Consider the following 13,727-nt stretch of genomic DNA (forward strand, 5'->3'; position numbering starts at 1 on the left):
ACACTGAACCACACTGAACCGTATGGACCACACTGAACCACATGGACCACACTGAACCACATGGACCACACTGAACCACATGGACCACACTGAACCACATGGACCACACTGAACCACATGGACCACACTGAACCACACTGAACCGTATGGACCACACTGAACCACATGGACCACACTGAACCGTATGGACCACACTGAACCGCATGGACCACACTGAACCGTATGGACCACACTGAACCGCATGGATCACACTGAACCACATGGACCACACTGAACCGCATGGACCACACTGAACCACATGGACCACACTGAACCGCATGGACCACACTGAACCGTATGGACCACACTGAACCGTATGGACCACACTGAACCACATGGACCACACTGAACCGCATGGACCACACTGAACCACATGGACCATACTGAACCGTATGGACCACACTGAACCACATGGACCACACTGAACCACATGGACCACACTGAACCGTATGGACCACACTGAACCACATGGACCATACTGAACCGTATGGACCACACTGAACCACATGGACCACACTGAACCACATGGACCACACTGAACCGCATGGACCACACTGAACCACATGGACCATACTGAACCGTATGGACCACACTGAACCACATGGACCACACTGAACCGCATGGACCACACTGAACCACATGGACCATACTGAACCGTATGGACCACACTGAACCACATGGACCACACTGAACCACATGGACCATACTGAACCGTATGGACCACACTGAACCACATGGACCACACTGAACCGCATGGACCACACTGAACCGTATGGACCACACTGAACCGTATGGACCATACTGAACCACATGGACCACACTGAACCGTATGGACCACACTGAACCACATGGACCACACTGAACCACATGGACCACACTGAACCGTATGGACCACACTGAACCGCATGGACCACACTGAACCGTATGGACCATACTGAACCACATGGACCACACTGAACCACATGGACCACACTGAACCGCATGGACCACACTGAACCACATGGACCACACTGAACCGTATGGATCACACTGAACCGCATGGACCACACTGAACCGTATGGACCACACTGAACCGCATGGACCACACTGAACCGTATGGACCATACTGAACCACATGGATCACACTAAACCACATGGATCACACTGAACTATATAGACCACACTGAACTATATAGACCACACTGAACCATATAGACCACACTGAACTATATAGACCACACTGAACTATATAGACCACACTGAACCATATAGACCACACCGAACCATATAAACCACACCAAACCATATAGACCACAATGAACCATATAGACCACACTGAACCATATAGACCACACCGAACCATATAAACCACACCAAACCATATAGACCACAATGAACCATATAGACCACAATGAACCATATAGACCACAATGAACCATATAGACCACAATGAACCATATAGACCACAATGAACCATATAGACCACAATGAACCACATGGACCACAATGAACCATATAGACCACAATGAACCACATGGACCACAATGAACCATATAGACCACAATGAACCACATGGACCACAATGAACGACACAGACCACACTGAATGACATAGACCACAATAAACCACATGGACCAAGTTCAAGTTTCCTCACCTGAATTTGGGCACACAACCATTCCAGGGGGTTGGGGGGGGGGTGAATGGGTTCCTGCACCAGCAGGATGTTCAGGGCACAGTAATGATCTGGATGAGAAAATTGGGTGGGTTCAGATCTGTTCATTTTCCACAGTGCACCATCCGAGTTGCACTTGGACGGAGGGGGAAGGGGAAAATCAGCCCCAACGTGGTCATACTCAAAGCCACCCAACCTTTAAAGCAAAATGGCAAACAAGGACTGAGTGTGAAGGTGCTGCAGAAGTCATACTTACACACTACTGTCTGTCATCGACATCGAGTCGTCTGTCATGACGTCACTGGAGATTTCACTGTCATTGGCGCTACTCGCTGGAGCAAAGACGTATCCGGAATGAACATGATAGGGGTTGACAGGGCCACTCCTCCCATAGGATCTGAAAAGGAAAGAATTTGACACAATTATTATTTGCACAACTGATCTGAACATCCTTCAGTGAAGTGCCAACACACTCAAACCTGGAAGGACACATTTACAGCTCCCCTGGTGACCCAGTGGGGAACTGCACTACGTGTTGTAGTCGTTGAGCAGAAGGTCCCAGGTTCGATCCCAGCCCTACGCTTAGTCAGCTGACTCCAGCTGGCTGGTGTTCAGAGCGCTGCCATTGGCCTCATCCTTAGATTAAGGGAGGAAGAAAAAAAAATGGCCATGGTCTTTGCTTCCGATTATAATCCCAGTGACTCCGGCTGAAAGTGCACGTCTGGATACGAAGCTCAACTATGATGGTCACCACAGTCGAACAGCCTGCCAACACTTGTTGCCTGGATTCACACATGAAGAATAGGTGAGGCGTCAAAGGGCATCCAGCAACTATGGAACCAACAAGAGTCAACTCCTTCAGGAGAGATGGGGAGACAATATAAATCACCCAACTGGTGCCAGGAGGAAGCATGATTCAGGTTCAGACCCATGAATCTCCAGCCAATGGAGTACCAGATCTCTAATCTTGGCACCTGACCATCAGAGGAGACCAATGGAGAAGGAGGTGTATCCCTCACACCGCCCCTTTCCCCAGTCTGTGCTCTCTCACACCTCCTAGTAGTTGGACGCTAGTATCAGAGGAGGTTGGGGAGCCGGAGGGCGAGGGAATAGTATGGAGTGCAGAGCAATACTACAGGAAGGCAGGGAGAAAATGTAAAGTGATTCATTTAACAGGATCAAAGGGGGATTCAGTTGTGAGCAGAGAGGCAATGCAATAGCAGATTTTCTTTCTTTTGAAACTTAAAAAAAAAAGTGAAACCAATTGTTCCACCAGCCTGAAGGTTCCCATCAACGTTGTCGGACTAGAGTCTCTTCTTGCTCTGGGCGGTCAGCGCTAATGGCCTGCTGGTGAAGGGGTAGGACTGCCCCCACGGCTGGAACTCAAGTCGCCTAATTTCCACGAAACTGCAGTGGGCCCCCGCAAGTCCGTGCAGTGAGCGTTAAGAATTCTGGCAGCTGTAGGAAGGGCTGAGATGATAATAAGAGGTGTTGTCCTCACTGAGACCGGGCCTGACAATGGTTAGCTTTAAAGCATACCCACAGGTAGAGGATAGAAATGTAACAAAAGTATTGGCTGATGGTTATGGTACTAGACTAGCAATCCAGAGGTTAAGAATTCAAATCCCACCATAGTAAGATGGGAAACTGAATTCAGTAAATCTGATCATTTGTGGGCTGGCGCCAGATAAAATGACCATGAAAACTGTCGTAATTGTCATAAAACCCCAGCTAGTTCACCAAGATCCTTCAGGGAAGGGAGTCTGTCTAGTCTGCCTTCTTCTCCAGTTCCACACTACATGGTTGACTCTTAATGGCCCTCGGGAGAACTAGGGATGGGTCATGAATGTGGCCTTGCCAGCGATGCCCACATCCCAAGAATTAATTTTTAAAAGTTTACATGTCCCTACCCGCCGTGAGTTACAGTGCAAACATGGCCACTCCTGCACGGCTTCCTGTTCATTTGCTGATGTGCAGTTTATTTAGCTTGTCGGGGAGGGAAAAAGTGCAGAGGGGCATTTTCCTAACTGCACCACAGGAATAAACCACGGCCACCCAGTGGGGCAACTGCAAACTTTTTGGGGGTTTTTTTTTGTGAAGGAGCTGACAGTGACACCTGTCTTTACAGACCACCTGTCTAGACTGGCCCACCTGTCTGATGTCATCACCTTTCAGCTTATGTGATAAAGGGATGAATCTGATTTGGAAATGTACAAGGAGCGCATCTGCTGATTAAGACCTTCCAAATACAGTCCTTAAAAGGTACGTGTGATAGGCGGGTAATAATTACTTTGTTAAATGTACCCACTGACTACTGTTTATACTACAAGTGGTCCACCCGTGCCTGCTTTAGAGTGACAGGGCAGTTTTATGATGTGTTTTCTGCTGCTATGGTGAGGCTAGGTTTATCTGGCCTGTCCTTAAGGCCACAAAGTCCAAATTGCTGCCAATAGGCACAACCTGAGGCCAACTAAGGGCTGGTTGCTGAAAGATGCTTGTAAAACTCCAACTCAAGGTCAGAGAGAGACTCGCTTCCTTCCTCTTTTTACAACTGCTTTGTTCACTAGTAGATTTTATGAATATGACATTTGCTCCGATCAACTGCAAGTGTGATGTAACCAGAGGGGAGATGAGGAGAATTTTTTTTTTTACGCAGCGAGTTGTTATGATCTGGAATGCGCTGCCTGAAAGGGCGGTGGAAGCAGATTCAATAGTAACTTTCAAAAGGAAATTGGATAAATGCTTGAAAAGGAAAAAATTGCAGGGCTATGGGGAAAGAGCAGGGGGGGAGGGAGTGGGACTAATTGGATAGATCTTTCAAAGAGCCAGCACAGGCACAATGGGCCAAATGGCCTCCTTCTGTGCTGTAACATCTTGTGAGATTATGCAATTGTGAGATAGAGAGAGAGATTGATACAGATATATACTTATTGTATCATATATACAGCCTAGGTTGTTGTACGATATTAGCTGATCTCCGGTGCTGTTGCTCACAGGTGTAGTCTGGGGTCTGAAGCACAGTTGTAATGTTTGGCTGCTCTCCTGGCCTCTCCCTTTAAGTTCACTGTGGTTGGGGGGGGGGCGCGGGAAGAGATTGATCAAAATAGGTCCTGAGGTCTATTTGGAGGTAATTACTGTTACTGCTTGTCTCCTCTCCTTATCTTAACAACCTCTCCTGGTTAACTGAAGGTCAGATAAACGGCAGGAAATGACTGGGTTTCTTTCCCTTTCTTTGTATAGTTTTTTTTCAGATTGTGAACAAAATGTGAAGTCTGGAATGTGACAGACACTCTCTTTTATAAATGAACGTATATTTATAATGTGATTGTTCCCCCCACCCCTGTCCATTGCTCCCCCCATCTCTCCTAAAGACACTGACTCCCACCTGGGGTATGGTTCACACAAGTGACCATTATTCACATGGAACCTCGACAGTCAGTGTTAGCAGAGTATTCTACCATGGAGTCCGTCACAGCCAAGTCTGATTCTGTTCTCGTTATTAGCGAGGAGGGGGGGGGGGGGTCACTGGATAATGATCAAGAGCAGAAATGCCAAGCTGATATTCCTCCCTCTAACCCAGGCTAATTGTAATGTCTCTGCCTGGCTTAGATCAGTTCACTCTGCACAGACCTGGAGATTTAACCTGGGATCTTCCTGGTCTGTGGCTCGGTGCTCACTGGATAGATCTGATAAGCCACCGGGGAGGAAGGCTACATGAACTGATCATTATATAATATACATTGATTGTGTTGTTACATAATAGGGATTGACTTATTGTACAATTTATACTAGCTGTTATTGTATAATGCATAACTATTATATAACATATGCAACTATACAATCTGTACCGACAGCAATATTGTATATTGTTAGCAGGTTTCTTATAGCGTTACTTGCGATAAGCCAAAGGCTGCGCTGTTTTACCTTAGAGATGTTATCAACAAAGTGAGACAGGGAAAGTGTGACAGGAAATAAGTGTGACACTTACAGGAAGTCCATGGTGTACGCGAGATTTTTAATATATTATAGGCTAACATTGTTTTCTGCTAGTCCACCGCAGGTTATCACTCAATAAACTTGCAGTGATAATGTCAAAATCATGCAAATTCATAATCACTGCAAATTTAACATTATCAGTGAGGCTATCATCATAGATCAACTATATAAATCATACTGGCCATCAATATCCACATCACTGACCAAAAAGCAACAGAAATGGCATAAAATTGCCCCCACTCACACTACAATACAAACATTAAAAAATAGAATAGATCCCGTGAATGATTCTATTGTAGCTGAGACACTGGTTACAACCGCTCGATTAAAAAATTCTCATCCTTGTTTCCAAATCCATGGCCTCGCCCCTCCCTATCTCTGTAACCTCCTCCAGCCCTACAACCCTCCGAGATCTCTGCGCTCCTCCAATTCTTGCGCATCCCCGATTTTCATCGCTCCACCATTGGCGGCCGTGCCTTCAGCTGCCTAGGCCCTAAGCTCTGGAACTCCCTCCCTAAACTTCTCTGCCTCTCTCTCCTACTTTAAGATGCTACCTCTTTGAAACCTACCTCTTTGACCAAGCTTTTGGTCACCCGTCCTAGTATCTCCTTAAGTGGCTCGGTGTCAAATTTTGTTTGATATCGCTCCTGTGAAGCGCTTTGGGATATTTTACTACGTTAAAGGCGCTATATAAATGCAAGTTGTTGTTGTTGCTCACTAGTGACATCATGGGACCCCCTGATGAGGTTTCCTGCCTGGTAGTTACTCCCAGGTTCCCACTCTGCTCTGTGCAAAGTACAAGAGCTGTGGGGCCCATGGCCCAAAAAAAAACCCTCAATAATGTATTAAAATATGCTCCCCAAGATACTTCCAACTTCACAGTTGTGTATTCCTCAACTTACACTACACTCCATAATAGATGTAAAACTTCAAATAAACTGTACAAGAGTCTTTTAAATAATTGTCCCTTTTAGTTCCCCTCGTTCACCAGTGTACTCTGAATATGATATGGTTGTGATTCTGTGGTTTCAAAGGATAACCCAGCTTTTTTTCCTAGGGTCTGCTGATTTTAATAATTGGAGTCACTCACACAAGACTTGGGGCTTAGGAATGTGACAGCATGTTCTGGCTTTTTTTTAAGCCTTTCATGTTCCCATCCCCCCATAGTGCTCTTGTGATTAGCCCATGCAGGCTTGATTTAAGTGAGCAACACAGCTGTCCTAATAGTTAGCAGCACTTCCACTCATTCTAGTGGCTCTGAACCCTTTGTTCAACTTGGACCCAGTTACCCACTTTCGACCTCTGAAATAGCTCGACTCAATTCTCTCACAAACAACAGGCTTCTCTCTCCTACTGTGATGCATTCCACTGTTTCACCAGTGATGGGGAGGGGGGGGGGGGGGGGGAAGAGAACATGAACACTGCTAAGATATGAGCAAAGAAAGAGGGATAGAAGGGCCTCTTCTCTGTGAGAGGCCTACTGCAGAATGTACTGTTGGGAGTTAACAGCATGACTAAAGTCTTAGGCCCCAGTACAGACTGACCTTTGCTGGAGGCCTTCTTTCAAAGAGCAGGTATTTAGCACAGCTGGGATCGCATTCTTTAAAAGCATGCGAAGTTTCTGTCAGTGATTTCAATTAGAAGATAAAGAAGAAGAAAAAAAAAAGAGAGGGATGTGGGGGGAGAAACTATGAGAGTGCTGAAGAGGCACAAGAAAGAATTTAAATCTCGGGGCTAAATTAGTTCCACATGCTTCTGATGGGCACTAAATTACAACATAAAAGAGAAAGACTTTTATGAAAGATTTTACTGTCTTAGATCAATCACTTCAAGTCAAGGAGTGTCGGTGACGTTCCTTTGTCCTCCTTGTACTCTTCTGAATCAAGAAGGCCACAGCCTTTTGGTCTTTATCACTTTGTAATGAGTAATAGCCACGTGTTTTGTAGTTAAAATAAAATAGCCCAGTCTGATTGGCAAAGGACCCCCTTTTAGAGGGAAAAAAACCTTCCCATTCCAGGGGTTTGACACATCTGGAAGTGGAAGCTGTGCCTGAGCAGTTCTCTGAAACTACTATTTTACTCCTCAATGCTGTATCTATTTGCAATGCAGTAAAACCCTTCCTCTTTAAATATATGAAAACTCCCCTCCACACTGCCATTCCAGTACAGTACAAACCATAGGGAGTTCCCTTCAATTAGCTGGCTGTAACCCCAATGAAGAATTTAATTACTGTACTGATTCAAAAAGTTACACCACTCAACTTAAATTCTCTTTCCCCTTTTCTTTAAGCATAAAATCAACAAGTTCTTTCTTAAAGACAGTTCATCTTAAGAAAACTGATTAAAATTGTTTTCCTGCGATTATGTGTTTTTTTTAACGTGACCACATTATGGTAATTGTACCCAGATGGGGTGATTGTTTCTCGGCCCTGTTTTACATCAGCTTGCCTACGAGCAGAGTTTATATGAAAGGTGGTGGCCTCCACTGGATATTCTGCAAAGAAAGACATTCCACAAGATGGCTAATATTCAAAGTGTTTTCAGCTGTCAGACACCACTTGCTGTACGACTTCAAGGAAACTGCCTGATGCTTCCCAGGCCGTTCTCTTATATCTCAATGTAATACCACAGAAGTAGCTTTTTCGGATCTCTCTCTCTCTCTTTGCATTGTGTGTGGTATCAGTGCACCTCAACAAAAAAAAAGTGTCTAACCTGTGACAATTACCCAATGACAATGCATCTCTTCCTTTCTCTCTGTCTCTCTCACACACACGCTCACATTCACACAAAACAAAATATGAGCCTAAACATATGAGTAACCAGATCCATCCCTTGTCCACTATGAGCCTGGGGCATCTTTCAAAAAAAAATACATAAAGCACTGCTGCCTGCTGTTAAAGCTGTTCCAAGGAAACGTTGAGAGTGTCTGATCTATATTTTCACTGAGATTATCCATACTATAATTGAGGAACACTGCATCAAGCTGAAAGTTTACCACGCCGTCATTCAACCTCAGTAATTTAAGACAAACTTTTTGAACAAGACCAGCCTCACAAGTGAATCCTTTTAGAGGGCAGCAAACATGCAACCTGTCATCTGCCATTCACCACTGCTTTAAAGCAAGGGAGGTATCACTGATGTCTACAGAGGAGACTTAATGGGAGGCAGATGAGTCCGCTAAAGGGAAAATTAAAAAGTTAACTGCCATAAAAGTGCTGGCTGGTTGGCATTAACCCTCTCCCCCAATGTACCACCAGGGCTGCAGTCACATAAGGAATGTGGGTGTTCATTCCAGTCGGGATCAACCTTCTGACATATCTGGTTTATGGACCCAACAGGGCAGTAGAAGAGTACAAGACATTGCAATACACTGGGAAGCACTGAGTGAAAGATTTCTAGGCTTACCCGCAGCCTTTGCCACTGCTGCCATCCGTGGATCTCACAGAAGCTGCCGCCCGAATTGCTTTGCTTGTCAGTCCAACTCCAGGAGGGAAGTTCTTGCCTCTGAGGTCAGAAGAGCAGTTCCATTCCTCCTCTTCATTCAGCGTTGGCAAGTAACCACAAACCACTTGTATACTCCCCAACTCGGTGTTACTGACAAAAAGAGAATTCTCTCCCCCGGTCCTTACATATTGAAGGTATATATCTGACGTCAAAAACATCTGGTAAGAATTTTCTTCCATCATGGTCTGGATCTCGGTCTGGGCTTGGTCAAACATTGCCGAATCGATCTGCTGTTTCTTGATGGTGTCCTTGATGTAGCTCTTGGTGGCCGGCTTCAGCTGCCTGGACACGGCGCTGTTCTCAACGTAGCGTTTGTGTATGGCTTTGGCCACTCTCAACGTCTTGGTATCTCGGAGGTCCATCTGCCTGAACCCATTACAGGCAAACCAGAAATCCAATGTGTCCACGCGTTTCTCCCTCTCCAGGAACGTCCGGAAGAGATGGGCTCCATCCTGGTCGCCCAAAAGCGAGTGGAGAGACTTGGTCCACCTGGTGAGAGGAGAGTCCGGAGACGCGCTGCCCTCAGGCTCCCCTAGATCGTCGTCTTCTCTCCTGGGCGTAGAAGTGACAGCTTTGGGCTTGAGGCTTTGGCTCTTCGTGGTGTGGGAGCTGAGCGATTGGCATCTCTCTCCTTCCTCCCCTGGCACCGGCGGGCGAGGGGCATCTGCTCTGAAGCTGCCGGCGTCCGGAAGGCAGGACACCATCACAGCGGTGCTCATGGCTATGGACGCAGGCCTGGCGAGTTCTCTCTCTCTCTCTTCTCTTTCAGTCGGCTCTGCAAAGCGCCTCTCGAGTCAGCAGGGGATCACACGGCCGCCTTCTGTCTGCAATAGAAAGTATCGATCTAATGAAACCCAGAGCCGCCCAACTTCAAACAGGATGAGAAGCAAAAAAAAAACACACACACAGCAAGCAAGCAAGCCAGGCTTTTCAATCAAATCTTTTGTGTGTACGTGTCTGGCCGAGATATCTCTGAAGTTAAACAAATGCATCAAAAAAAATGTCTTGAAGGTTATTGAAATGTGGAAGAGAAAAAAAACACAAAAGAAAAGTTCAGGCCTTCGATAAAACTCTTGTCCAAACTTTTTTTTTGTGTGTGAGTTGTGAAATAAACCTGATCTGCAAAATAGAAGTTGGACGGAGTTTGTGCTCTACAGGTGAAACCAATTGTGCAGCGTTTACTGTAACTTGCATTCCCCCCTCCCCTCATAATCTACAATAAAACCAAACGTATCCCCATCCAGATGGTTCCCATTTCTCTCAGTGCTTCGACCCAAATTAAAAACGCCTTCTCCCCTCGAGTAAGAAAGAATTAAAACATTTAGTTATTTTGTTTGTTTTTCTTCAAAAAGGTTAATTGACATTATAGATAATGCAACAAAAAATAAATCCAGATGCATAATTTAAAAAAAAATTGGACACAAGACATGCAGAATAACCCCGAGCTTTGATCTAGTCTAGTCTGGCAGCCAAATAAACTTTTTTTTTAAATCCCCCCCTTACACCGAGCAAGCGGTGGAATTGCATTAAAAGTCTGTGCGACTGATATATGCAACTTCGCTCGAAAATATAAATAATGATAATTAATAATCGCAATCATGGAAAGCGAGCTGAGCCAAGTGCCATTAGTGAAACGTACCATGGCCTCCTCCTGGGTTACTATCAGATGAAGCACTTCAAAGGGGAGACAAGCATCTCCTTCTCTCTCTCTGCTCGCAACGCTGCCAAACCAGCCACAGCCTTGCTCAAGTCGGAGTTACAACATTTAATATGTCCTTTCCAGCGGCTGCCTCGATTTGCGAGCGCCCCACGTTCCCCCCCGGGCTCTCTCTCTCTCTCTGTGGCTGGGTGATCGGGCTCTGGGAGAGGAGAGAGGGGGGGGGTTGTATCGGCGTCCCCTCCACCGATGATTCCTTCCCCCGCCCCCCCCCCCTCTCCTCTCCCCTCCCCTCCCAGGAGGGCAAGCAGCTCCTCTTGTGAGTTCAAAGGGAGGAGGTGGTGGAAAAGCACAAAAAAAAGGGAGAGAGGGTAAACAGAGCTCACAGCCCGCCTTACTGGACAGCACACTCTCTAGAAAATATCTTCTAACCGCCCCCCCCTCCCCGTCTCTCCCATCTCTAAACCCCCACCCCCCAATCGATATGTAGCTGAACCTCTCTGAGTCTCTCCATTCCCCTCCAACACGGCCATTCAAACCGCTTTTCTCAGTTCAAAGGAATGTCAGAACACATCAAAGGAACCGGAGGAGCCATCAGCAACAACACACATTCTCACAACTTACCATTCATCCGTCTTTCACCTCCCAAACAGACGAATCCTTTTCTTTCTTTTATATAAAAAAATATATTATTCTACAGTGACTCTACAGTCTGAAACGAATCGTGCTCGGGTACTTTTGTTGGCAGTATTCATCTGGATCTCATTCAGCCTGTAAAGTATGTTCTCTGTCTCGTCCACCAGAAGATTGTTCTCTCTTTTTTTTATTCCTCCTCTTCCTTCTTTTTTTCTCTCAGCACCAAGTTACGTTTCACTCAGTCATTCCACGCATCAAATGTCCTCCCGGCTATTCCAACACACATACAAAAAAAAACTGAAGCTGCGGTTTAAGTGTGGACATCAAAGGGCTCAGCCGAGCAGCCAAGTCTAGCAAGAGAGATAGCAACAAAAATCAACACGCAGCCTCCCGCCCAAACACAGCCACGGCCAGATCCGCCAGAGACGGTGCGGCGGCCCCTCGCAACTCAGTCCAAGAGCACTGGCCGCCTGCTCGGGAATTAACACCCGCAATCTCCTGCTCGTCCCAGTCTCATAGATTTATAAACTTTCCAGGACCTTATCAAAGGGAATCCGTCTTCAGCCAACTCCCTGGGGGTGGAGACGTCAGCAGTGACTGATGTGCCGCCCCAATCGCATTATCCCTCCGCTTCACAGTTGCTACATAAACTTTCATTACTCGCTAAAAGATACAATGTGAATGTGCCAAGAAGGCATGGACTTTCAGCACTTATTTTTTTTCTGTTGTTGATGATGATGATGATGATGATGATGTTGTTCTCTTTTTGCACAGCCTCTGGACCGGACCCCTGAAAAGTTTTACATTTTTAAAAAACATTTATACATGCAGTGTGTGTGTGTGTGTGTTTTTTTTTGCATTGCACTTTCAAGAGACGCAGAGACTTCGGGCGCTAATGTGCAAGGGGGCCTGTAGCAGGGAACGGGCTCTGCATGCACTTAAAGCGTGTCGGGCAATTGAAAACTTTTGAAGTGCTGCTCCACGTTACTTTATGCCATTAATAATCCCATTCCGTACTCCGAGACGGAAACATAAATTCAACCCAACGTCTTTCGAGCTAAACTAAACCTAACAACCAACAATAACAATTGCACAATTAAAAATGTTTTGCAGTACAAAAGTACAACTGTTTAGTTGCTCTCACAGAGTAAACATTAATTAGCTCGCCTTGGAAACTATGATTTAAATTGCACCTAACAGCGTGTTCTATTTTTTTCTGCATTGACAAAACGTGGATCTACATATCAAAGTTTGTAGAATGAGTTAATAATTTTCTTTTTTGTCTTCTAGTGATCCGCACATAAACAATCTGTACAAATCGCATTACAAAGTCAGGAATTAAAAAGTCTGCAAAAGTATTTTTTCCCTTTGATGGTGTTTGTCCTATTTAAAGTCAGCATAACTATTCATAAATGCACACATAAGTTCGAGAAGCTGCTACCAAGAGTTGCAGACTTTTCAATATCTAACTAAATGATCTTTTAGCTACACCAATCTCAATATACTTGTATCGATAAACAGGCGTCAAAATTTAAATAAGATTGCGTTAGTCTTACCTGCAGTGTAAGTCAATTAATACCTTCATTTAAAGGAATAACAATCTAGGCTGTAAAGTTGAAGGGAATCGGCCTTTACAAAGATTTTAGAAATGTAATCAATAGTAATCTAGTTTAAAAACCGTGTACCTATCTTCCTAAACTAGCGATTTATTGGATTTATTGGACGGAGTAATTCTAGAATCGGGGAACATTAAATGTAATTTCTGTTCTATGCATTTTATTGTGCGCACTTATATTCCTCTCCCACCATCAGTTCCAGATTTTGATAGTGTGCTGAACTTGTATATAGCACCTAGCTAAAATGCAAGATTATAAGTTTAGATTCTAATATTTTTTTTTTGGGGGGGGATATCTACAGGGAAAAGTATTGACTGGGTAACTTTTTGATGATTTTCGCATATTCAGATCTCTGGAAACTCTAAATATATTTAAATCAAATCACTTTTTGAAATATTCTACAATTGAAAAACAGCCCATGCAATATCTTTGAAACAAGATTATAAAACCATCTTAAATGTTATGAATTGTATTTTACAGGTTTTTTTTGCTTTGGATTAGAGTATATCTGGCCGTATTATGGTGACATCTCGGCCTCTCTTAAGCTTCTAATTGTTTTAAAGCAGTGGGGAAGCGAGACGCTGCCCCTTTAAATCGATTATCTGTGTTAAATCGGAAGTGGTTAGTGA

The 13,727-nt window shown here is 44.9% G+C and overlaps 1 protein-coding gene across 5 annotated transcripts in view; it reads right to left on the bottom strand.

Annotated features, from left to right (window-relative positions):
- The window catches only part of axin2 (axin 2 (conductin, axil)), a 49,624-nt gene extending 37,615 nt beyond the window's left edge, over nucleotides 1-12,009 (bottom strand). For 4 of the 5 annotated variants that reach the window (XM_068003887.1, XM_068003886.1, XM_068003885.1 and 1 more), the window contains exons 1-3: nucleotides 11,471-12,009; nucleotides 9,091-10,013; nucleotides 1,947-2,087 (exon numbers count right to left, since the gene is read on the bottom strand). In XM_068003887.1, the coding sequence (XP_067859988.1) occupies nucleotides 1,947-2,087; nucleotides 9,091-9,908 (959 nt within the window). In that variant the 5' untranslated portion in view covers nucleotides 9,909-10,013; nucleotides 11,471-12,009. Of the gene's footprint in view, nucleotides 1-1,946; nucleotides 2,088-9,090; nucleotides 10,014-10,828; nucleotides 11,019-11,470 lie in introns of those variants that run through there. The other variant, XM_068003884.1, reaches the window with a different exon arrangement.
- Between the last annotated feature and the right edge of the window lie 1,718 nt (nucleotides 12,010-13,727).

The sequence above is a fragment of the Heptranchias perlo genome, chromosome 23, assembly GCF_035084215.1.
Source record: "Heptranchias perlo isolate sHepPer1 chromosome 23, sHepPer1.hap1, whole genome shotgun sequence".
In the NCBI taxonomy this organism is placed as follows: domain Eukaryota; kingdom Metazoa; phylum Chordata; class Chondrichthyes; order Hexanchiformes; family Hexanchidae; genus Heptranchias; species Heptranchias perlo.